The 25,921-nt window shown below is 51.6% G+C and overlaps 1 protein-coding gene across 2 annotated transcripts; it reads right to left on the reverse strand.

The window, feature by feature from the left end:
* Window positions 1-214: 214 nt before the first annotated feature.
* Window positions 215-25,649, reverse strand: UHRF1BP1 (UHRF1 binding protein 1). 2 transcript variants are annotated; one of them, XM_032132988.1, is made up of 21 exons: window positions 25,524-25,649; window positions 14,080-14,242; window positions 13,288-13,326; window positions 12,730-12,821; window positions 12,349-12,538; window positions 12,051-12,191; window positions 11,339-11,509; window positions 10,615-10,792; window positions 10,204-10,290; window positions 9,909-10,073; window positions 9,283-9,425; window positions 8,382-8,523; window positions 7,709-7,902; window positions 5,916-7,456; window positions 5,496-5,692; window positions 4,873-5,018; window positions 4,636-4,783; window positions 3,468-3,742; window positions 3,028-3,136; window positions 2,528-2,643; window positions 215-2,109 (listed from the first exon to the last, which is right to left on the reverse strand). In XM_032132988.1, the coding sequence occupies exons 1-21, from the start codon at window positions 25,565-25,567 to the stop codon at window positions 1,984-1,986; spliced, it is 4,407 nt and encodes a 1,468-aa protein (XP_031988879.1). In that variant the 5' UTR covers window positions 25,568-25,649; the 3' UTR covers window positions 215-1,983. The 2 variants fall into 2 exon arrangements, with proteins under 2 accessions (XP_031988879.1, XP_031988881.1); XM_032132990.1 differs by lacking the exons at window positions 14,080-14,242; window positions 25,524-25,649 and having other exon boundaries at window positions 12,349-12,438; window positions 12,731-12,821; window positions 13,288-14,073.
* Between the last annotated feature and the right edge of the window lie 272 nt (window positions 25,650-25,921).

The following is a 25,921-nucleotide window of genomic DNA, read 5'->3' on the forward strand; positions in this document are numbered from 1 at the left end:
GTGCTGCTGGGACCTGCTCGTTGTGTAACCCGAGGTGCTCCCAGAGCCCCTGGGGCAGGGCTGGTTCCCTGGGAACCCATGCTGGGAGCTGAGGTATCTGAAGTGGTGGCTCAGCTGTGCTTGCAAATCCAGTGTTCCAAATCCAGGAGCTGCCCCTCAGGCAGCACCGTTGGGAAGGGAGTGGGAGGGGAAAGCAGGAAAAGAGGCCCGAGGCTGGAAGGAGGTTAATGAGTTTAATTCTGCTCGTGGTTCACAGAACCAATAAATGCATCAGTGGAAACAAACTGCAGCAAAGTTCCAATACTGCCTGAAATTCAAATTCAAGTTCAGCCTTGCACGTTCCCCCTGTCCCCTTCCAGGGGCCCTGGGAGCTGCTCCTACCCTGTGAGAGGTACTGAGGCCACGTGCTCTCCCATGGCACCTGTGCTGGGCAGGACTCCCTGGGCTCTCACTGGAACAGAGGAAGAATCCTTAAATAAGAGGCTCCAGGAAGTAAACTTTGATATTTGTGAGGATCCAGGAGGTTTTGTCCTCCCACTTGTGTGGGTTTTGGGTTACAGTCTTTTTTACTGGGTCTTCAAAGCAAAGGAAATGCTTGAATTCTTCAACAAAACCCATTGACTGAAGTTGCTGGAGCAAGGAATTTGCTGTCAACAACCTGGCCCCAGCTGTGCTCAGCCTGCACACGTGGGAGAAGCTGTGGGACCCTGCAGGTGGGCACCAGGGCTGGGCAAACCCTTGGCACCCTGCTCCTTCCCCTACTCACACAAAATGTAATGAAAATTTGAAAAAGCAGAAGAGAAACCTATTTTCAAGCAATTAATGAAGAAAAAGCAGGAATACTGTGGCATTCCACCTCAGGCAAGCAGTTCTCGGAGCTCTTGCTCCCCCACAGGGAGAGGGAGCAGCAGAAAGGTTTGGTGAAACAAAGTCCAGCTCCTGCTCATGGGCTCTGGGCAGTTCCCAGCGATGCTCACAGGGAACTGCTCCACACAGATGTGTTCCAGTGTTTTCTTTTTGGGAACAGGGCTGGCAGGTGGTTCTGGTGTCCCATCCCAGGCAGCCCCTCAGCCCTGCTGAGAGATTCCACCCAGTGCTGAAAACCCCACAGCTCCTTCCTCAGCAGCCACGGCTGCTCCTCGTCCCCACTGGGAAACGCGGGCACACAAAGCTTTGAGGACAAGGTGCATCCCAAAAAACACCAGGGTCATCTCCTTCTGGACTGAACCAACTTCCCTCACCCCCGTTCTGTGATATAAACTTGAAGTTTAAACAGTGCCTTGTAAGGAATTAACTCCTGCATCAATAAAGCCAAACATTGTGGGATTAAGTGGGAATGAACTGGACTAAGTCTCATACACTGCATCCATCTCTACACAAGGAATTAGTGGTGGAAAAGGAATCTGAAGGAATTTCTTTACTATCTTGACCCTGTTCTTGAGGGAATAGTGAACTGTGTGCCCTCACTCCACAGTGGGAAATCCATCTCTGCTTCCAGGTGACAGCAGCCCTGCTCTCCCACCAGAGCCCTGACCTTTCTGGCTGCCCCTGTCCCTGTCACTGCCAGGTGCTGAAGTGACCACCCTGCTCCTGCTGCGTGCCCCTGGCAAGCACAGCTGGGCAAGAACACAACAAGGAAGGGTGAAAGAAGCAGAAACCCAACATGGCCATGTCCAGATGTCACCACAAAAGCTGGAGGCTGAAAGGCACCCACAGATGAGGAGACATGGGGTGTCCCCCCAGCATCTGACCTGGTGTTCGTGGGCTGACCATGCGCTGGCTCAGTGCAGCACTCCCAGGCCAGAGCAAAGAAAACTCCTTCTCATTCCTCCCATTTGTCTCAGCCAGGCCTCCCTCCCTCCCTCTCCCCAGTCCTATGCAGTCCCAGCTGGTTTCAGTCCGAGAGTTGGAACCGTTTGGCAGCGAAATGACCAAACCTGCCCCGCTGGTGCTGGTCCCCTGTCCCTGGCAGTGCCGGCACCGTCAGAGCTGGAACAGGGGGTTGTATTTCCTGATCTCCTGCAGAAGGCGAGCCTTGTCCATGTTGGCTTCTGCCAGGGCCAGTTTCATGGTCTGGAGCTCCCTCTGCAACTCTGGCACTTGCTTGAGCTACAAGAGACAAGCAGAGAACAAGGCTGGAGTCCTCAAGGTACACAGTGACCTCCTCCAAGGGAAACCACAGCAGGAGCTTTTGGGATGAATTACACAGTGTGACACAACCACGCTGACAGAATCTCTCTCTGTGGGAACCTCTCAATTCCTGTTTTTCTAACAAGGAACTGGTCAAAGTGGGGAAGATGGAGCCAATCAGAAATCCCCCAAACAGATTATGAAGGGAACAAGTGAGTTCATGCTGGACAAGGTGCCTCACTCCTCGAAAACACTCATAGGAGGAGGCACAGGCCTGTTCCTCAGGGCACTCCCTTCCTGCAGCTCACCACACCTGCCAAGGACTGCAAACACACAAAGGCAGAAAAGAATTTCCAGCTCTCGGTTGTCCAGACAGCAACAGCAGCAGGTGACTCACCTGCAGCCCACGTGCTCCTGCTGCTGGGGCTGGTGAGCCAGACTGTGCTGGGGCCTTCTGCTCCTCAGGGACTGACACAGGTTTTTCCTGTTTCGCTGAGTCCTTCCCCTGGGAAGCTGGAAAGCAACAGAACCCACTCAGGTGTGGACATTCACACAACAGGACTCTCAGAACAAAAAGAATATCTTTAATTAATTTTTTTCCTTTCTGTTTTCCCTCCCTCTTTTTAAACAGGGAAACAAAATTCTCTTTTCCGTTTTAAAATGGAGAGACTAAAAGGTGATAATGGATCCTGTCTGTGTGTGCTCAAGGAAACACCAGGCACGAATTCTCACACCAGGAACAGAGGCAGGGACTGCTCCCACAGCAGGGAACACACACAGGGACTGCTCCCACCCCAGAGCCCATCCTTCCCAGCAGCAACCATCACGTTTCAGTCCCAGCCTCCTCCAGCACAGCCCGAGGGTGCAGAGGGACAATAAAACCAGGACGTTGCTGACCTGTGAGATAGAAGATGCCATCATCCCTGCGCCTCACCACAACGTGATCCATTGCCAAGGTGATGGGGACAGGGCCAGGGGAGGTGGGGTACACCGGGGGGCTGTCATCCTGGAGAAACACAAAGAGAAGGGAAGAGCTGCTGGGACAGCTCTGGGAAGGACTTCCCTTGCCTGCAGCCTCCTCAGGAGCAGCGTTCCTGACCGGCAGCACTGCCGGACTCACGGGGGTACCCACCCTAGGGAAAGGCCTGGCTTTATGTACAGGGTGTACAGGTACACACTTCCCTTGTGCTCCTCATTCATCCCTAGGGCAGCTTTTAGAAGCAAAACCAAACAGCCTTAGGAAAAGAGAAGCTCTACAGAGGCCCCCAGCAATCCCACAGCGTCCCTTCCCAAGCAGAATCCTTCAAGTGAGCTCTGCCCTGGGGGGAACCTCTCACCTTCAAGGTGATTTTGGCATCCACAATCTCTATCTCCATGGGGATCACCTCTGGGATGATTTCATCCTCTAGGAAGGGTCCCAGGCTGGTGAGCAGGACGTGCAGAGGCTCTGTGGAGCGGCTGTGGAGCAGCATCCGGAGGAAGCCGTTGCGCTCGGCCAGCGGCGAGGTGAGCGGGCCGCGCACGGACCTGTACTCCAGGCGTAGGCACACCTCGGGATGGGGCTGGCTGGGCTCAGGGCTCGCAGGCTTCTCCACACCTGGGTCTCCTAAAGCTGGAGCAGAGAGATCTCACTGCACAACGGGACACCAGTGATCAGGTATCAACTCAAAACGGGCATCCTGGGAAGCCCATTTCTGTCCAAAAGCAGCCAAGTGACCTCGGTCTGACATCGTCTCTCACATGAAAGAAATCCACATTTCAAAGGACTAAGAGCCCACATCACCAAACTGGCACCAGAGCTGGACTATTTAAGGTCCCAGGTGCATCCCTTAATCACCACACTTTAACACTGGCCCCTGTTTTGCATGTGCAGGACCTGGCCCAGTGCTCCACTCGCTCTCCAGAGCTGCCCCAACTCTGCCCTCCAGAGCTGCCCCAGTGCCCTGCTTCACTCTCCAGAGCTGACCAGCCTTTCCTCACCCCTTTGCCCCACCGTGGCCACTGGCAGGACTGGGAAAGGCAGGATCAACAGCCTGGGAACTGCTCACACTTTCACTTCAGGTTTGGGGTTGGAGCTGGTTTTGGTTTTGTTTGGGTTATATTTTTTGGGTGTGTGGGGAGATAGTTCATTGTTTTCAGGTTTGGCTTGGGATTTTTTTTAATTCAAATTTAGGGGAAGTACTGTAGACCAAAAGCATTTTTCTCAGAGCAAGAATAACTTCAGGGTTTCCCTAGACAGCTTTATTTTAATCTTTTCATTCATTTCATGCATCCTAGCAGCAATTTAAAAAATCCCAATCAATGATTACTAGGCACCACAGAGCCTGACTGTGTAGGCACTTGGGAAGCATCTTTCAAATGCCAGATCTGAACCCTCACACGTGAGCTGTGTTCAATCCTAACCACCCCAAACACCGAGGCTCCAGTTAATGGAATATCCCCCGAGGCAGGCTGGCGTAAAAGCCAGTTCTAACAGTGCAGCTGAGTCCCAGAGCAGTGTCTTACCCACGTAGCCACGCAGGAATTGCCACATCCCAACATTGTTCAGCTGCTCTGGAACCACATTCATCACTTGTAAAGCCACAGACAAATCATCTCCTTGTACCTCTGTTGCACAGTTCACATCATTCATCTTCAGCACGAGGACAGACACCTGAAACAGCCACCAAGAGCTCACTGGTTACAGTAAACACCTCGCTTTCAGACCCCCTCAGGGACAGAATCCCAGTGCCAGGGACTGACCAGCTGCAGACTGGGGTCTTCACTCTGGGATGTGGAGCTGTTCACCTCCAGAGACCCTCCACCCTCATCCACCAGGCTGCTTCTGCTGCCGGTGTCATTGTGGGCCTGAGGAAGCTGCCCCGAGGGAAGAGGGTCCAGGCTGGGTTCTGAAAAGGAAGCAACAACAACTCAATTCCATTTCTTTTTCTGGAAGTCCTGATGTCAGCATCTGCCTGAATCTCTGGCCTCTCTGGAGGTACCATCCTCTGCAGAGCTCTCTCCAGCTCCTCAGATGAGTTTAAGCAACACAGGGTTGAAGTGAAAGATGTCCAGAGTACCCAATGTCCAACCAGCCCTTCCTAAATGCTCTGTACCACCCACCACCAGCACATCACAGCCCCTACAGCCCTCAGGACACCACTGGGACGTGCAGGGCCACCCCACAGTCATTTATCCTCCTCATCTCAAGATAAAGGCAGCTACAAAAGCAGAAAGAGCCACTGTGAGGGAACTCCTTAAGACCTTCAAAAACAAAGAGCAGCAAAAGTGATTCCACAGAAATGCAGCATGGATGAGTTGCCATGGCACAAAGCCATCACCTCTGTGAGATGAGGGGTGGGGAGAGGAAAAGCCAAGGGCTTTACCAGAGTCTGTGAGCATCACGAAGCCATCGCTGCCATCACTGTCCATGGACAGCCCATCCTCAGGGCCACTCCCATCCACAGATGTGGTGTCAAAGGAATGCTGGGACGAGGTCCTCTTCATGGAGAAGAAGCGCATCCTGCCGCTGCCCACCCCGCCCGGGGTCACTGCTCCCTCCTCTGCTTTGGGCACAGAATCCCTACAAAAAACCCCAACAAAAACCAGTGATAAAGGCAGGCAGCTGAGCCTGCAGATTATCTGAGTGCTGGGTTGGTCTCTGATCACTTGCAAGTCAGACTTCAGCATCCTCAGAGCAGCCCCAAGGGACGAACACTTAACCCATCTCCAATCCAAACAAAAGGGAGAGGGAGCAGCTGGCCTCTGTTTCCCCCTCCTGCAGCCCGGCAGCCTGGCCCGCTCACCTGGCCGGGGGCAGGGACAGCATCCTCTGCATGGTGGAGGTCATCTTGTCCCGGCTCAGGCTCAGGGCATCCTTGGTGAGGGACATGGCCTCCTTGGTGAGGTCCATGGTCGCGTGCAGAGCTTCCTTGGTGGCGTCCTTGGTGATGTGCAGCGCGCTGGAGAGCTCCACCTCGATGTTCCTCAGCGGGATGAGCTCTGCCTGGCCATTGAGGGCAACGCCTCCTCTGCCCGAGGGCTGCGTGTCCAAGGCTGGGCTGGAAGGGAGAGCAGGGGGGCTCTGAGGATGGCTGCTGGTCTCTGCCGGTCTTTCTGCAACCAGGGTTTCCACAGCTTCGTGTGCTTCCTCTATCAAGCCTTTCTCCTCTGCGCCCTTACCACGGGGAGCTGCGCTCAGAGCTCCGTCGCTCGCGGATCTCGGGAGCCTCTCCAGCGGGACAGTGGCACCGGTGTCCTGGATCCCGCTGTCCTCTGGCAGCTCTGAGGTGCTGCCTAAGCCCTTCTCCGAACCGCTCTCCGATTTCAGCTCCTTCTCTTCAGCTGCCAGCCCCTCCTTGCTGTCTGAAGGCGAGAGCTCAGACTCGATCAGGCTGGTTGTGTCCGAGTCCAGGGATCTGGGTTCCAAGACAGACCCTGGAGCAGGGGTCATGAGCAGGGCCACCTCAGCACTGTGGAACATAACTCCCACACAAGCAGACACGGGATCTAAAGGAGACCCAGTCATTTCCTGGGTATCTTGGGCCAGCTGCTCCTGTAGTGTTTGCAGAACTTCCTTCATCCTGAGCAGCACCAAGTACTGGTAGTGGTTGAGCCGAACTTTGACATGGACAGAGGAGGACATGAGCACGTGGATATCAGCAGAGGCTTCCAGCTCCTTACTGTCTACTCCATCATCAACTTCACAGTCAGATTCTCCCAAGATATCCATTGTGTCTGGAGCCTTAGAGATATTTTTCAGATCCTGGTCAGTCTTTGATCTTTGACAAACACTGTGTTCTCTGGAGAGGTTCTCGTTCTTGGAGTGGTTGCTAAAGCTGGCAGAAGGCTTGATTTTCACCTCAGAGGTGGCCAGTTCCTGTCGTTTAGATATCTGAGCTTGCCCCCACCTCTTGGGCAGGCAGGCCCATATGGAAAGGGGAAAAGGGTCAATAAAGCTAAGGGCTCTGCCCTTGGAGCTTTCAGCCCCCTCGAAGCCCAGGGAGAGCTCACTGAAATTCACAGACCACAGATCCTCAGAGGCAGAGGTTTTGTGAGGCAGCTGGGCAAAGCCTGGCTGCTTCTGCAGCCTGTCATCCACCTGGTAGGCGTGGCGCAGGAACAGGGTGTGGAGGAGGCTGAATCTGTCCTGCGTCCGTGGGAACTCAGTGTAGCTGGAGTGGAAGAACTCTGACCCCGCGAATTTACGGAAGAGGCTCTGGAGGTCCTGGCAGCTGCAGGAGGGAGCATGGCGGGTGTTGGTGGCTGTCACCTCTGACATGCAAACACAGAGGGCCCGCGGCCGGTCCCGGTGGTCTGTGACTTTCTTATCCACGGGGATGTTGAGCTGCAGGGGGAAGAGAGACGTGACAAGGCAAGAGGTGAGAAACGAATAACAGAGGCTTATCCTGGATGAGAACTCCGGCACCAGCTTTGCTGCCCACACACCAAACAAAACCAACACAAATGGCAGACAGAGCAAAGCCAGAGGAAGGCAGCAGGTTTGTCTCCTGGTTATGGACTCCAGCTATGTCCTGGTCTCATGTTCCTTTCACAGAGAGAACACTGAAGACTGGGAAAGGAAGGAAGAGAATGGTACCTTCAGCCTGAAGCCATCCAGCCGGACATCCACGTGCTCATCCCGCTTGCCTGAGTCCTCCAGCTTGTAGATGGCTTTGAACTGCTCCAGGCTGCGACACAGATCCAGGCAGAAGAGGTTTATCCAGAGCACACTTGGTGTGTCCAGGGTGAGCATCAGGCCGTTCAGCTGCACGTACAGGTTTGGGCATGGAACTAGAAAGAAACAGATTAATGATAGCAGGAAAGGCCCCTCGGGCGCTCTGCAGCTCAGTGCAGAACCTGCACTGACAGCACCAATGCAGGGGCTTCACCACCCCTGGGAGACACATCTTGGAAGGGGAGCAGCTGTGGTGCACCCAGAGAAATGAGGTGACCCACTGAGACAGCACCCAGAGCACCCCATGGCCCCGCTCCAGGGCTCTCAGTAAGGCTGAACCACAGGAACTGGGCAAACAGCAGCTGCTGCAATTCCTTCCTGCAAGCACAGCTCTGCTTCCACATTGTGCACAAACCCCATCCCACCTTCCCACAGGCAAAAAAAAAAAAACAAACCCAAAAAAGCCAACAACCCTAAAAAAAATCAGAAAACTAAACAACAATGGACAGAGAACATCTAACAGGGTTAACACATCTAAACAACTGATGATTCTTTAAGAAGCTTGTGAAAGAAGGTGCTAACCTTGATGTATTACCTGGAAAGTCCTGATTGTCTGGGAAGTAATATTCTGTGAATTCAATATGGATTGCAGAGACCTGGTCAGGGAGTTTGAAGATTTTTCTACTACATGAAAGCAAGGTGGAGGGTTTCTTACTTTGTTGCCCAGCTGTAGAGACCTGAAAACAGAATGGAATGCAGTTGTGCAGAACTCAGACTTGGCAAACCCAAGTGTCCCAGTGACCCTGCAGTTGCCTGTATTCAATCCACCTCATTTACACATCAAACATACGCTGCTTTCAAGCAAAAACATAATTTTCTTCTACCTGCTGATATAGCCAACTCTTCCCCTTTGAGGGAATTTCGTTCTTTGCGTCTCCTGTCACTGCTAGTAAGAGCTGTGACAAGCAGAATTAGGTGACATGAACAAACAGAACAGAAATCTCTTACAGCTGTCTGTCTGCAAGATCAGCAGCACGCTGGCAAGTCCATCATAGTATCTGGTGCTGCACAGAGCAAAACCAGCTCTTGGATGGATACAGGGCACATGGATGCAGGGCCCGATCCAGGCTGGGGATGCTCTGTCCCAAGGCAGAAAGCCTGAGGTGAGACTCACGCCTCCTCTGTCAAAAATCCACACCCTGGGTGGCTTCTCAAAGGCATGGAATGTTTTACACTGGGCCTGCTAATGCTTGGTGTAAGCTTAGATAGGAACAGAGGGCAGAAACCCGTGGTTATGCAGTTCCCTCTGAACATGAAAACTACCAGCAGGTCACTCTTGGGTTAAAAGCTTTACAGGCAACATCATAACAGCATTTAGATTCTCTGGGCAGTGTTTTGGATGTTGCAAGATTTGCATGATTCATTTAAATCATATCTGGTTCAATTTCCTTTTAAAAAGTGCCATTACCACTGGCAGACAGTGCTGAGCTCCCTACCTGGTGAACATCCAGGTCATCCACCCGCACCACCACGCAGCTGGAGCGCAGCCGGTGCCAGGGCGGGTGCCGGAGCTGCGGGAGACTCGTGGGAGGAGTCCGGCCCTTCTCCAGGGGGCTCTTCTGGGGACTCTGGGGAGGGTCTGTGGGGACAGACAGGCAGAACCAGCAGGGTTTTAGTCACCTTCTTTGCACCATCAGTACCAACACCTTCGTGCTTACTGAGCAGAATTAATAGCCCCAAAATTAGAAACGGATGAACACAGCTGGGCAGGAGAAACACTCAGGACTTTTGAAGGAAGAACACTGTGAAAGGTGAGTCTGTTCTGTGGCAAGAGAACACCCCCCTCAGCCAGGCCTTAAGTATTTAATTTCAACCTTATATACTCACTTATGGAGAAACTCAACAATAATCCAGGAAAGGGATCTCTGCAGCCTGTCCATCCTTGCTGCAGTGCTACCCCAGCCACTTCCCTTTGCCATTATATTTATGATTTTTAGAGTGCTATGCATTCTTGCACCAACAAATCAGCCTGCTCAACTGGGGACAGGCAACTAGAGATTTTGCTGGATAGAGCAAAATTGCTACCACCTCCTGCTTCACTGGTTTTATCAAATACCATTACCTGGCTTCCTTTTGAAGGGGGAAAGTGGATTCCTGGCAAACACAGGGTCTGTTTCTTCATAAAATTTCTCCATCTTGCTTTGAAATTCACTGACCAACTTCTTTGCCCACTGTCCCCGTGTCTCCATTGCTTCACTGTACCTCACCCAGTGCTTGCAGGCATCTCCTGCAGGAAAGCAAACATCTTTGCTTTGAAATGAGGTTTCTTCCTTCCAGTCTAGTCTGCAATCATAGAGCAGTTCTAGAAACTCCCTTTTTAACCCCCTCCTCAGGTTGTGAGGCCACAGGCTGCCTACCTGCCCTGTGGAAAGGATAATAGTCAAAAGCCATCCTCCTGAATGTCAGCTGGATGGCACCTCCCAGCATCCCATGCTTCAAAGCACCTGTGGGGAATAGAGCAGAGGAAACCATGGTCAGCTCTGCAATCCGAGCCCTGATCCAGGAGAATTCAGAACCACATTGCTCTGAGTGCCACCACTGATTAACTGACTGACACCATCACCAGGATTAGGACACCATCTTTAGGAATCTGCACCAAAATCTTGTCCTAGGCAAGGAGAAAGGACACCTGAATCAAATGGCCAACAGTTGATATGGTAAGAACCAGGCCTGGAAACTCAAATCCCAAACTGCAAGACCCCAGTGCTTCCCAGCCCCCTTCCAGACAGAAAATTGCTGCCTCTGCTGTTGTTTTCCTTTCTCCTGACCTGACTCCCGGGCGTGGCTGTCGTCACAGATGTGCAGGTCCAGGCGGGAGATGAGGAGGTGGTAGGAGGACTCCTTCATGTCGTGCTTGTCGAAGTACTGCCCGATGCTGCTGGCGTTGGGGGTGCCTCCAAAGGGCTGAGCCCAGGACTGCTGGGCACTGGGAGCAGGGGGGGTGGTCTGCAGGACAGGGACAAGCTCGATGAGAACTCGGAGAGAGGGAAAACACACAGGTTATAATGCAATTAATCAACTCATGCAAATCTTCCAGCCTGCAAGGCATTGGTTTATAGGAATAGAATTGGGATTCCCAAGACCTGGATCCTTTCCTGTGTTGTCATGAGCAAAATCCTTTGTCTGCAGCTCTGCCAGCTGCATGCACTTCTCTTGGAAGATCTTTCAAGTCCCTTTTAAGATTCCTGGGCAAAAAGGGCCAAGTATTCCCCATCCCTCCTGTGCAACCTCACTGCACTACATGTGCATCTCTGCCTCTCTGGAGCTTCCAACTCCAGCAGCAATACTCCTCTTCCCTCATCCTTGACTTGGGAAACGTGTTGTATTGGCAATAAAGCCCACTCCTTTGGTCACCTCGCTACCCCACAGTCCTTGTGACACTGACCTGACACCACGAGTTCCCATCAGGGAAAATTCTGTGAGTATAGGCAAGATGCCACACAAACAGAAGCTGTCCTTTTCCCTGGCAGACCAACATCCAACCTCACTCACCTGTACAGACTCTGGTGCCAGGCTTTTCCTCTGCTGAGCAGATTTCTCCATGGCTTCACTCAGAGACTCAGCATATTTCATCATTGCTTTCAGCTGAGAGTCCGTCAGCACCCAGAGCAGATCATCCAGCAGAAACATCAGCTTGGAGGCGACCACGTTGCAATCTTTGGTCTGAAACAGCAAGGATAGAGTTAGGGACTTCAAAAATTGCCCCCCACAGACATAGAGTCTTCATAAAATACAGAAGCAGAAAGAAGGGAGGCTGCTGTGAAACTCCTCTGAGAGATGTTATCTGGTGCATGTCCACAGCACCTCCTCTGAGATGGAAAGCAGTCAAAGCCACCTCCTCTTTAGGAGACAAATTGCTCACTCTTTAATTCTTTCTTTTTTAAATCATCACATTTCCACTGACAGCTAAAAATCAGGCTGTCAGGCTTTCAGCTCCCAGTAGGGAGATGACAGCTCTCCTTGGGATGTTCAAACAGATTGAAAAACTCACTCCATCCACAGTATCCTCCCCTGGGAAAGAAACTGCTTTGACATTTGGTAAGAACACAGCTGTCTCTGACAGAAAACATGGAGAGATACATCAGTTTGGGCTCAACATTTTTGAAGGGAGAGAAGGGCTGTTGAGGACTGTGGGAGGAAATATGTATCATCTCTGCATCAGGCAGTGAGACCACATCCTGCAAAGCATGGAGGAAACTCTCACCCTTCTCTTGAGAGAGATCTGGATCCTCCCCTGGTTGGTGATGAGTCTCAGAGGAGTAGTGATAGGATCCTGATCACCATTGTCCGTGGCATCTGCCTCTATCCGCAGGGTCTGCCAGGTGAGCTCCTTGAACGTCAGAACCTGCCCAGGAGGAGAAAAACAGGAAAATGCTGAGGTTTTCCCAACTTCAAGGGTTAAAAAAACCCCTCCAAAACACTCAGAAGACATGAAATGAAACAAGGAAAAATCATTTATCACACTTTTCTTCTGTGATCCCAGTGCAGAACCAAGGCCTCACCTCTCCCCTCTGCGGGTCCGTGATGCGGGTGAGGCGCAGGTCACTCTGCTGCCAGTTGGGGTTGACACTGTAGCCCTGGAGCTGCCACAGCTCAAAAGAAGCGTGAAAGGCCTTGGAGTGAATCTTGATGGTGATGGAATTGACAACAATAAACATCCCTTCCACGACTTTCTCAGCAAAGCCATACTCACTGCAAAGAGAAGATGCCCCCATGTCACGACAAGAGGCCTGACAGAGGTAAGGCTCACACGGAGAAGTTTATAAGCAACACCAGAGGCACTTAAACCCGAGAGCAGGGAGGCCAGTGGTGAACCAAGGAGAACAGCAACCCCCACACCCCAGCAGGATGTCAGGGAGAAGCTGCAGGGCTCGGGGTCTGACCTCTGTCCGGCAGCGAGAGCGATGGGGGACTGTCCATTGGGTGGCCGAGGCTCCTCACACGTCCTCATCTCCACCTCCACCTTGTCCAGGTACTGCAGAGACACAATGTAGGAGCCATGAACACCACACCAAGCCTCAAGCTCAGCCCACCAGCCCTGGGGTGAGATTGCAGGGCAGGGACAACCAACTCTGGAGTCTCAACGCTCCAGACAAGAGTCTCATGTGTTAAAGCTCTCACACCGTCAGTGCCAGTGGGTAACCTGAAACCCCAGGAGTGGGGAAAACAAACAACAAAAAACGGCACAAGGTTGCCCTGGACTTCCTTGGGAGCTCATCTGGCTCCATCCTGCAGTGAAATGAGGGTCTCATGGGAGGGCACTTGTGGCCCTATGTGCTGGAGGATTCAGGTCCAATGAAAATTCGAGCATTTGATGGTTTCCCTCTCCAGAATTTTTCTCAAGTAGAAGAGATTAAAAAGAGTGAGGAAGAAAAGGAAGAAAAGAAGAAGAAACAAAGCAGGGAGAAAGGAAGAAAAGAAGACAAGAGAGGCAACATTACCAGGCAGATTGGGTGTGTTTTCAGCTTCGTCCACTGGATCTGAAACGATAAAGTTGAGGTTATCAGAGTGATCTTTGCAGTGGAAAGTTTCAGAAACTGCAGGAAAACATCTCAGCCCAAACTTTGAGCCCCATTTCTCTAGGAAATGTACACAATGTCTCACTGTTTCCAGGTCAAACAGAGACACAGACAAGGGAAAAGACATTCCAGACACCAGATCTACAAACCCAGCTGAGCTTTTGGATCTCATATATCGTCAGGAGTAATAGATATTCTGCAGGTCAAATTCTGCTATGGGGAACATTCCTGGCCTTTACGAGTTTACAACTAACTGCTGCTGTTACTGGAAGTCACACAACTCTTTTGAAGACTGTGCACAAACCAAAAAGCTCCATTTTATTTTCATACAGCAACGTTCACTCTGTAGGAGGGAGAACAAATGTTTGTTACTAAACTGAGCAGATCTGACTCTAAAAACAGAGCACATCAGATGAGTAAGACAAGCTCATTTTTACTGTCACTTGGCAGAGTAGAATCATATTTCTTTTATAGAAAGTCTCTTTGATGTCCTTAAAACTTTTGAGTTCACGTAGTGCAACTATGGTTAGTACCAACTGCAATTAAACAATCTGGCAGCTTATAACAACTACAGAAACCCAATTTTTTGCTCTAAAAAGCACAAGGAGGAAGAATTTGTATGAATTCAGTGTGCAAAGTGCAAGTCCATGCACAATCTCAGCGATTCTGCCTGTAAATGGATAACTTCATCCATTTCAAGTTGCCTCTGCTCACCCTGATCGAGGCCTTGTTGCAGTAGACTCGGGTGATGGCGAGCCAGGTGGGCAGCTCCAGCACATTCTGCAGCACCTCCTCATCCAGCTCCAGGTTGGTCAGCTGCCCCTGACCTTTCAGCGTGCTCAGGTTGATTTTGTCTGGAGAGAGGTTCTTGGTAAACCTACAAGGGAAGAAAGAGGAAACTCAAAAAACAGCCCCCAGCAAAGCTGCTGAGACTGCAGGAGCATTTCAGAGCTATTTTAATACCAGAGTCTGTTTGCTGTTCTGTTAAACGCTTTCTGACATTTGTAAACCCAAGGCAAGTTAGTTGCTCCAGAAAAAACAAATCTCTATCTACACTTTGACATTTGGAGGATTTTTTTGTTTTAAACTAAATTCAGGTTTTAGAAACTGAAAATTTCCTTCCAAAGCTCTGGATCCTGTAAACCAGCAAAACTGCCCAAGGACAAAACCAAAGAAAACCAAAGCCAAACTCCAAGAGCTCAGCAGTTTTACTCCCCCCAGGACTGCCATGTCAGCAGGGAAGAGTTTAATTCTCTGGAGTCTTTTCACCCAGGAAAGCAAAAGATCATTAATGAACTACTTTTGTGGATGTCCCTTTTAAACACCACCCTTGAAGCCCAGCCTGCTCTCTGGTCAGCGGGGCCAAACAGCAACTCCCCTCCCAGAGACTGCCCCAGCTCCCTCCTCTGTTTTCTCTGCTTGAAATTCCTCCTCCCCAGGGCTGCCAGTGCTTCACCTCTGCTGTGTGCAGCCCTTCACACCCCTCATGTGCCCGAGATTTCAGTGTCATGGATAAACACTTGCAGCAGGACTGATCAAGAGCAGAGGATCCTGGTGTGAAAGCCTCTGACTTCATTAAGACCAGAGTGGCCCCTAAGGAACCAGAGCAGCCAGTTCAGAGGGCAGCAGATCACAGAAGCTGTACAAGTGTTAGCAACACTTCCCCATGTCAGAGAATCCCTCTGTGGCAGCAGAGCCCCTCCTGCCTCCATCAAACCCCCCTCCTGTGCAGGAGGAGCTGCCACCACGGGAGCAGGGGGCTGCACTCCAACGTCACCCGATTCAAACTTGAAGAGTTCCTGCCAGACAACTTTCCCACCACTGAATCCAGGGCTTATTTCACACATTCCTCCATGCCAATGCTAATTCTCATTCTGTACAGTGGTCCAGAAAGCAGGATGGAAAGAAAGCCCCTATTGTCAGCGTAAGCAGGAGCAGGCTCCCAGTCACACGCTGCCCTGCTTGCTCCACCCCTGCACCCACAGCGTGGGGACTGCTCTGGGAGAGGCATGAGGGGCTTCTGGAACAGCCACAGCTCAAGGAGGAAAGGAGGAACCAGAGCCACACTGCTGGGATGCAGCTGCTGCAGCTGCTGTAGGAGCTTGGGGTGTAGCACAAACCCGGCTGAGGCACGGGAGCGGCAGCTGAGCCATCAGCCCTGGGCTTCCAGGGGCAAAAGGGCCTTCCCAAAGCAAACATTTTGTTGGGAGAGAAAGTCTGACAGATGTTGAGATGTTGGTGTCAACCCTGTGCTAGTGATGCAGCACTGCTGGAAGGGGAGGGCAGCACACAGCTGTGAGTTTGCCCACTGCTGCTCTTCCCTCTGCAGACAGCTCCTGTGCCCTGCTGTCTCCTCCCTGCCCTGAGCCAGAGGGACACACTGACAGCTCAGACCAAGTTTACAACATCTGCCAGGCCAACACATTCCCTTCAAACTCGTCACTCCCTTTAACCAAAGGCTTCTTGTTTAAACACGCCCAGGGAGGTGGCCAAGGTCATTTTGGCTTCTCAGCATCTGCACCAAGAAACTGAAAATTCCAGAGTGTGTTCCAACAGCTGCTCCACTGGCAGGGAGCACTGAGAATCCCTACGATTTGGGCCTGGAGTCCTGTTGGGAGCACCCACAAACCCAGACACGGCTGAAAATTAGAGCAAAGCCCTCCAGAGGCAATACAGGAGCACCCCTGTGTTGCGTCAGAGAACCAGCTCTGCTGAAAGCTGCTGTCACCGTGTCCACTTGGGATTGGATGCTAAGAATACACCAAACACAACATGGACAGGTAATACACAGCACTTAAGCTCCCAGGCTGGTGTGGGCAGTGATCAGCTCACACTGGCCGAGCTTTCTCACACCTGCACTGAAGGATCATCCCTGGGCTCGGAGCCTCATCCCGGGATAAGCGAGCTCAGAGGGGAAGCTGCTTTCAGCTGGTAACGCAGAGGAAAAGTACAAGTGTTGCCTATAATTCTATACTGTCAAGTCTCTAAAGGGGGGGAAGGATGCCTAAGCTTTTTATACATTTTTCATATATTTGTAGCTGTGTAGATTGCTAATGCATGGCCGTAGCTCCAGTAGTTTTCCTATCCTTTTCCCCTCGATTTTAGAACGATAAGCTGACCTTCTAAACACATTTCTGAAATATTGTTTACTCTTATTCCAAGGAGGGAACCTACAATAAGGCATAATAAGAAGTGGGGCAGAGACCAACTCCAAGGGGCTGGCCCAGGGGTGGGTTACTGGGGCAACTGAATCTCCTATTGGATGTACCTGTTAGATATCCTAACTACTTAACCTTATAAAATTGTAGAAATTAAATTCTGGGTGTGCCCGTCACCACCAAGACACCTGGAAGCTTCCAAATAAAGGTCTGCTTTTTACTTTACTATTCTAACACAAGGGTTTTTTCTCTTTTGATTATAGACAACACGAACACACATCTGAACCAGGGCATCACTTTCCTTTAGTGTGTAGGTGTATCAGAAATACCAGCACACCGTGGAAGAACCAAAGCTGTGAAACAGGACACTGTGCAGAGCACGGTATGAAACTTGATCCAGCCAAACCAAACAACTCTTTATCACCATCTCCAGTGAAAGGCTGTGGAGATCCTGCTGAGCAGGTACCAAAACCACCTCCACTGCTACCAGACTCCACACAAGAATCCTTCCATGAGGCACTCCACATGCACCAAAATGTGCCCTTCCACCTCCAAAGCAGAGCTTACAGACCCTACCCATGATGGGATAACAAAAGCTGCAGGTTTTGCGGAGGAAAAAAAAAAATTCAAATGGAAACAAATTTTTTCTTTCAAACCACAGCCCACATTTCCCAGGGTATGCTGCCCGTTGTCAACCCTGCTTTCAGCTGCTGTCCCGTACAGGAATTCCAGACCTTCCATTGGAATAACCTCCACATTTGAGCCACGTTTCCACCCACATGTCAGACAGGGTTTAGAGGAGGCCTCAGGTGAGAGTTCCTGAGAACACAGAGTTCACAGGTGCCAGGTGTCTGTGGCTGCCTGAGAGGAACTGCTTTGGTCAGCACCAGGGGAAGGAAACAGCAAGAGCAGAACGTGTCAGATGTTTGCTGGCAGGCTCTCTCCATTCACACTCACCCACGGCAACGTCCTTGGCAGCACGGGCTGCTGGCTTAGGGAAAAATGAATGAAAATGGTGGCTACTGGGAAAACTGACACGGGAAGATATTTGCACTTTTTTTTTTTTTTTTTTTTTTTTTGCAGCTCCATCAGAAGTCAAGCAGAGCTGAGCCAGTGAACTCACAGGGCAGCACTCCTTTTGAGCCTCCTGGGATTACCCTGACAAGAGTCAACCCTGAAAATCTATATGCTCAATCATCAGCTTGAATATATATCAAAACATGATGCCACTACTGAAAACAACTGCTCAGTTCCTCAGCCCGCATATCCAGAGGCCACAAACTCACTGATTGCAAGAGGGAGTTTAGGTAAATCTGACTGCTGGCCCAAAGCCAGGCTAGAATCATAAATAAATTTATGCTCACATTTGTAGCTGTCTCGCCACACTGTCTCCAACTGAGCAAATGCACGGACAGATAATGTCAGAAGACATCTGAAATCATAAAACCTCTCCTCAGATCCCTGTCTCATTACCCTGCTGCCACATGGATCAGGAACCTTCTTCTCAAATGCTCAAGAGTTTCTGCCTCAGCCTCCTCCCTGCAGCTCTGCAGCCATCACTGGCTGTTGTACACAGCCACCACCCGCAGCTCCACACCAGCATTTCTATTAATACCTTTGTCACTATGGCTATTATATGGGAGAGCTAATTAGCTGTACACCCGTGACCTTTATTTTGCCTAATGACAAGCAAAATCTCTTGGCAGAAGGAAGTGCACGACTTGTGACACCAGCCACAGCTGCAGGGAGCAGCTGGAAAGTCCCTCCAAACACAGGTAAGGCTGAAAGGGGGAACTGGTCAGCTCAGTGGGCAACCAGCCCAGGAACGACTGCAGATGAGGTTTTTGCCTCCACAAGGGTCACTGCAAGGGAAGAGATGAGGATTTTCTGCTTTGATTTGGAATACAAATATGTAATTTAAGCAACTATGACAGGAATTGGACATGTCAAAAAAACCCCAACAACTGTATTCGGACCAATGCAGATTTGCTCCTTCCCAAAAATCTTCCCAAGTCTTGCCTGGTCTGGTTTTGGACAGGGCATTTAGTGGGATTTCCATCTTCCTTGGGAAGATCTTCTACAATCCAAAAATCTCTGTGATGAGACATTTCACCTCAAATTAAAACCTCTTATCTCAGGAGCCAAAGAGCGTGTTTACTAGAACAAAAGGTTCACAACTGCTAAAGGAAAGGTCAGCAACTTTCCAAATCAGGGCTTCTCTCAAGGAAGGCAGCAGCAGAAGCTTTCAGTGCAGCACACATGACTGAGGATGAACTTAAAAATAATTTTGGAGGAAATAAAACTGGGCAAGTGGTCAAAACTTCTGTAAAAAGGGAGAAAATAGCTGCCTCGAAGACGCACAGGAAGAACCAAAAGCTTTTTCAGGAACAAAAGCCATTTTACCTCCTCGAACTTTTGGTGTTAGCAGGGACCACTCTGTCTGAGAGTGGGCACAGAGCTGCTCTGCAGACAGAGGCAGAGTTGCACAGGAGGAAGAGAAACTCGCTGAATTAGCAGAGGATGGGACTAATTATTGCACAGTATGAGATGGAAGTTGGTCTCACACCCATTTAGCACAAAGCCATTTAGAGTTTAAGGGAATCCAACCAACACCAAACTGCCCGATTGTTCAGAAGACAGAAAGCACCACATTTTTAATCATCTCATCACCTGTGCACAGCTCTTTGTACCCCAGATATCCTGGGAAGCAGTAACAGCTTCCCAAGTGGACAACCAGCCTGATAAATTCGCGCTGCTTGGGTTACAGGGCAAACAGTTTCCACGTAACGTGGTACCAGCCCGTCCCACGCTCCTTATCAGGGTGGATTTAGGCACAGTTGGTGTCCCTGTACACACACGACACTGCTGGTGGCTTTCCATTATCAGCTTTCTGTTTTTCCAGGCTTCAACTGCATTGAATGAAAGGCTGGGCCTCTCAGCCACCCGAAGCCAAACACAAAACATCCTGATGAGTAATCAGTTGTCTTGGCTCTGTGTTACCTCCTGCAATATAACATGGCTAAGGGAAAAGGGCTTAGGAATTCAGTTCAGAGTTAAACTCGCAGGGAGAAAAATCAGCATTTCCAAGCAGATCAGGCACGAGACCAAACCACTACACAGAGCAGAACTCCAGCTCAGTTCTCCCCAAAGGGTGCAGCCTCCCTTGGCCCCAAGGACCCTTTCTTGTCCCAACAAGTATTTCTCTAGAGCGTTCTGAACGCTGAGAGGCTCCTTGCTCCACACCCACCAGCACCTCACTGGGTACTGGGAGCCCTGGAAAGCAAACCAGGAACTCATTTGAGAGGAGAAGAGGCCAGGTCTCTGCCAGGGGCTGAACTCCATCTCTCTGAGGAGCTGTTTTGCTATTTCCAGCTCATTGCCTGGACACTCAGTAAAGTTTAAATGCCAGCTGCCCCATGCTCCCAACAAATCTGGAATGGAAACCCTCGGCACCCGCCAGGGAATTTCCCAAGTCTAATCCTAAAGCAAATAACAGATGAAAGAAAACTTGAAAGAAATCTAATAAATACAAGCACCGTTCCAAAGCTCTACTTCTTCATCTTCCAATCATTTTCATTTCCAGTGTGCAAAAACAAACAGGTTATTACCTAATTCTGACTCAGCTGAGCTGCTGCAGGGGAGGCATAGGCTCAGGGAGTCCAGGGGAAATAAGAAGAGCCCCTTTAACAGTCCCTTTCCATCAGTGAGACTGAAGGGCTCTGGCCACATTTTCCTCCTGAGCTACTCAAGTGCAATTTACCTTTGCTGCAACAAGAGCCTATTTAGCATTCCAGAAATGGCACATGTGTCTGGAGCTGAGGAGAAGTGGTTGGAAACACCTTGCACCCAGCAGCTCCATAAAACTGTCCATGTGGTTCTACCAGCAAAGTGCAGCACAGCAACCGTGACTTTACAAGGGAAGACTTTAGACTGCTAAGGGAAAATGCCACGTCCTGTCTGTGCCCGCTCCTTTTTCCCACCCTGTCTTGAACAAAGAAGTGGCAGATGCGTGTTACTTTACCCATAATAGCTTGGGGTTCTGCCTTGCCATCAAGAATTCCTCTATATTAAAAATTTTAAGAGTAAAAGAAGCCATCAAAATGTACAGGGAAAACAAGATATTTCCAAACTAAAACACTGAGTAAAGGGTTTACATCCAGCCTTACACGCTTTGCTGGGTACAGCACGCAAGAACTCAGAGACCAGCTCATCACCAGGGGCTTGGTGCTGCATCAGCAGCAGCTGCTGGGACCTGACAGAGCTTTTTCCTCATAAACTGCCTCATAAAGTCCTGCCACAAACTGCTTCATGCTCTGGATCCACCCTGGAACCATTACGTGGCCGAACAGCCCGTGTTGAACCGCGGGAGCAGGACACTGTGCAGACAGAAAAGTAACGGTTTTTATCAGTGTTTACCAGCTGGCAGCTCTGTGGTTTCATGTACTTCCCATTGCTGCAACAGCTATTTTAGTCAAGTAATCATCTTAGAGATCATCACAGAAATTTCCCTGATCACCGAAGAAGGATATTAAAGCAGCTAAAGCCGAAATTGCAAAGCTGGTCAGAGGTCTTGCTGCCTAAATCACTTGAGATTCGGTAGCTTCCTCAGGCCATTCCCAGATGCAATTTCTTTGCTTTCCTCCTTACCCACTGTGCTTGCTAAATTGCTTCCAGGTAATTTACAATTAAGATCAGGAAACTGGGAGAAGCCTGAAGGATTGGTAGCAAGCAAATCCCTCTTATTGGTGGTAGCTTTTCCTGGCTCTGAGGGTGTCCCACAGCCATGAGCTGCATGTGCCATCCTGTGACTGCAGCAAGGGCACAGCTGCAGCGCAGTGCTCGAGCATGCAGCGATGCTGCAAAACACTTCAGGGCAAGGGAGAGGCAAAGAGAGCTGGAACTCAGGCTCTGTTCTCTTACAGCAGTGCCCAGACTGTAGCATTTGGGCAAGAAATCTAAGCTGAGGGCAAAAAGCACTCTTTAGACACAGGGAATTCCCCACACTCCTGTGTTGGGCAAAGGCATAGCTGGTGACACGGCCTGACTTGCCTGGTGCAAGCCACGGAGTCCACTGCAATGATTCCTGAATGGCACAGAACAAATCCCATCTTCTGGGCTGAAGAACTGCTTCTGTTTCTTCTGCCCACCTTTTCTGAGGAGAGGGATGGGTCCCCTCGAGACAGCACGTCTCATTTCTGCCATCCTGACCCCAGGGAGTCTCTCACCCCCCTGGCAGGATGACCACAACTGCAAAGGCCTTTCTCTGCCCTGCCTTGGCCTGAGTGCAGGTCTCTGATGGTGGGGATGGACAGGGAGGAGTCACAGTCCTGAGCCAGGAGACCCAGACAGCTCCAAGGCCAACTGCAGAACAGCACAGCGCAGTGCTGGGTCTGGGAGCCAGCTCTCAGCTCTTTGTGTTGGCACAGAAGCAGCACCACTGCATGGAAGGGGTAATGCCAAAGACATCTTCAGGGCCAGGAAGGGATTCCGAGATGCTCACATCCAAGTTAGGAAACACCAGCCCCCAGGAGGCCACGCGCTCCCAGCTCAGCATCCGCTGCCACACCCACATGTCCCCGCTGCAAAACGGGTCTGGAACAAACTGAAGCTACACCATGAGCCTGCCTGGTCTCTTCACTGACCCATCAGCTGCAAGGACTGGCTGCAGCTGCAAATGAGAGAGGGCAGGAAACAAGGCAACCTCGCCTGGAAAAAAGGGATGTAAGGCCTAATCCCTGGAATGGAGATGCAGGGCTCCACTGAGGTGCAGCACTATTTATGAGGAGCCACATGATGTTGTTTCTCCTGGCTGAGGACCTGACCTGATAAGCACCTCAGCGTTACCCTGCACACACTGCTCCACTGCTCTGTTCTCTAACAGGTTTTTTAATTCTGTTCCTAAAGCCTATCTCACTTACCTGAAAAGGTGGCTCCATCCTGTGCTGAGAACAGTTTGCCAAATCCACAACCTGCTATCCACTCATTTCTGTGCTGCACATCTGTTACACATCTGCCTGGATTGGCAACACATGCTCTGCACTCTCTTCTGCAAACAGGTCTCGTTTTCCACACAGGTTTTCCTCTCTGGTAACAGCTCTGCTGTTGTTAATTCCTCTCTCATTTCTCCTCTGCTCCCTTTTCACCCTACTTTCAGAGATTCCCAAAGTTACTCCTCAGCTGCGGCTCTCTGGAGCCCCGTCACAGTGAGACACATTTGTGCTCTCCTTCCCCTGTGTTCAGACCTGCCCCCAAACCCCAGCCCAGCTGCTCCTCTGCTGACACCAGCTTTTATTTCTTCCCAGCAGGACTGCACGTTGCATTTCCTCTGGAAGCCATGTCCTGTGTGCCTGTTACTCCACAAGCTCACAAGCTTCAACACGTGTCCCAAAAGAAAACGTCACAAAGCAGCTGTTATAGGCAGCAGGGGATAAATCTCTCCAATGAAATTAAATAAAAGCCATTTTGGCAAGGATTTCCACTGCAGTGCTGAGAACTCAAATCCCAAAGTGGCACCTGAAGTTGGGGCAGTTGGGCTTGTGGATAAACAGGGCCTTTGTCACACCCTGAGAACACAGATCTGCTGCGGCTACACCAACACTGGTTAAAAAAAAAAGGCAGTGAGAAGAAGCTACTTTCAAATAAGGCCAGGAAGAGGTAAAGGCAGCTCACTGATTTTATTTTAAAGCATTAGATGTGCTTCCATGAATAATTACAGGCTGGGGAACACAAGCATGCTCAGAGCCAGCAGCTGATGCCCGGGTAGGTCTTAGGGAGCCCCTGATGCTGGGTTCCAAACACTCCCCAGCACTGCAGCCCTGTGCCCGCCTGGAAACAGCAACTGAAACCACCTAATCTGTTTGCTTTTCCAAGCTAAATATAGGACAAAGGAGTGAAAGGCACAGATGGCGAAAGCTCCGCAAGTTTTTAGGTTCTCCTGCTCTAGGAATTTAAGCTGCTGAAGCACAACACAAGGCTGAGCCTTCTCAAATACCTTCACGACTGGGCAAAGCCCAGCTGTACCGATCCCCGCCGTGACCACCACGGCCATCCCGTCACACACGTGAGGGGGGATCACAGGAACAGTCGGGTGGAACACCTCATTCACATTTCCCTGATCCAGCTGCCTCTCCTGACCGCTTCCTTGCAAATCCACACACAGAAGAGGGACAAAAACACACCCCCGTGCAGAAGGGACTCCGAGTGGAGACACAACAAAAAGAACAAGGAATTATTTCATATGCAAATGTTAGCAGAAAATAAAGGCAGATTAATGATTCAGTAGCAAGATTCTTCCAGGCAAGTGAGTGTGGCTGAAAGAAAACCCAAAGGGAGGGTGAAGATGTGGTATTTGGAAGAAACAAAACCAGAAAAAAAAAAACTTAATCTTTTTTATACACCATTAAACTGGGTTCAAATTGCATTTCTGCAAAGATCCACAATCCTTGTGCAAGTGAGGGGCAGGATCAGACCAATCACCCAAACGACAAAGTCCAGCTAGTAGGAAAACAGAGATGCTGAATGTTGTGGGACTCCTTGTTCTCCTTGGAACCACCCGAAGGATACACAGGTGAACACTAAGAACTGGCCCAATCAGAGGGAAAAAGGGGCACATTGGGCAAGAACGTGCTGTAACAGTGGTAAAGAGAGACCGAAATGCAAAATCAAGCAAAAGCACCAGCAAACTTGTATTTATGTGAAGAAAGAGAATTGTCCATGAGAACAACACCCACAGGAGCCGCACCCAGGATGAAGCCCAGCTCTGTTCCATCCTCTATCAAGCACTGCTCTCACCCACCTCTCCGTGGTATAAAATACTTCAATGCCTCCTGAGCAGGAGGCTGAATCCGTACTGACTACAACACACCTGTGTGAGGTGAACGAGACAGAAAGCTCGGAGGCTCGGGATGTCAGGTCTAGCAGAAATCCATTTAAACCAGCACCCAGAGCAGCTCCAGCAGCAGCTTCATCACCCCTTATTTGGGACAGTGCTGAGAGAGCCAGAGCACGGAGCAATTGGTGACAGACTCTGCACTGTGCGCTCAGGGTGTGTGGGCATGGGCCGGGGCTCCAGACACTCCCAGGATCTGCCTCAGAGGTCCGGGATTCATGGATCACACCAGCACTGACCCCACGAAGCCCACACAGGTCACTTCAGGCCCCTCACTCTGCACCTGAGCGCGTCCAGCAGCAGGGATGGAAAGGACCTGCTCAGAAAGCACAGAGGACAGGCGCTGTGCAGTGCTGTGCCCTCACCTGCACCCTCACAGACACGGCACCTTTCTGTTCGCGATCCTCTGATCCCGCAGCGATGCAGAGCGAGGTGGTGCCCGCAGCCATGAGATAACACAAGCAGCTTTTTTTCTCGCCGTGAAGGGAAACTGAGGCACCGCTGTGTGCCCAAGGCCCGCCCCGAGCAGCGGCACAGCCGCGGCCGCAGCTGCGTTTCCCGGCAGAGCCTCACGCACGGAGCAACCGCTTTTCCTCACCGCCCCTCGCAGCGCCTTTGATGAACTTCACTGAAAATGACGGAATACAACGCGAACACCCCCCTAGTGCCGATGTCACCCCGGGGCTGTTCATGTTCCCCTCTCGCCCCCCGAACTTCCACTGCCGCTGCCCGCGGCCCAGGGCCGGCACCGCCGGTTCCGCGCTGGGCACCGACACCGGGGCACCGGCCGGGCTCGGAGGACTCTGACCCGGGGACGGGCGGCAGGGCCAGTCCGGGCAGGCTGGGCCCGCTGCCCCCGGACACCGGACCCCGGGCCCCACAGCACCCGGGCCCTCGGACACCGCCCCCGGCTCGGCGGCTCCACAGCCCGAACGGGCCCTCAGCCCCCCCGGGCTCGGCAGCTCCCCACCGGCGCTGCCCGGCGGTCCCCAAACCCCCCAGGCCCGGGCCAGGCTCGTCCCCCGCAGCCCCCCGGGGAGGAGGAGGAGGAGGAGGAGGAGGAAGATGAGCAGGATGAGGAGGAGAAGGAGGAAGAGGAGCGGGCGCCTCACCGGGAGAGGTGCTTCAGGATCTGCTTCTTGATGATGCCCGCCATGCCGGGCCGGCGGGTCAGGCCCGCGGGCGGCGGGACCCCATCGCGCACCGCCCGCTCCGCACCACCCGCCCTCCGCCCGCACCGCCCCCTTCCCTGCCCGCACCGACCGCCCCCTTCCCTGCCCGCACCGCCCCCTTCCCTGCCCGCACCGACCGCCCCCTTCCCTGCCCGCACCGCCCCCTTCCCTGCCCGCACCGCCCCCTTCCCTGCCCGCACCGACCGCCCCCTTCCCTGCCCGCACCGACCGCCGCAGCCGCGCTCTGGACGTGTGCGCCCAGGGGGCGGCCACAGGGAGTCTCCGGACCCTCCTCGGGGCAAGTCCCCAGACGCCCAGGGACCCGCTCCGGGACCCCC

The sequence above is a fragment of the Corvus moneduloides genome, chromosome 24, assembly GCF_009650955.1.
Source record: "Corvus moneduloides isolate bCorMon1 chromosome 24, bCorMon1.pri, whole genome shotgun sequence".
Classification (NCBI taxonomy): Eukaryota; Metazoa; Chordata; class Aves; order Passeriformes; family Corvidae; genus Corvus; species Corvus moneduloides.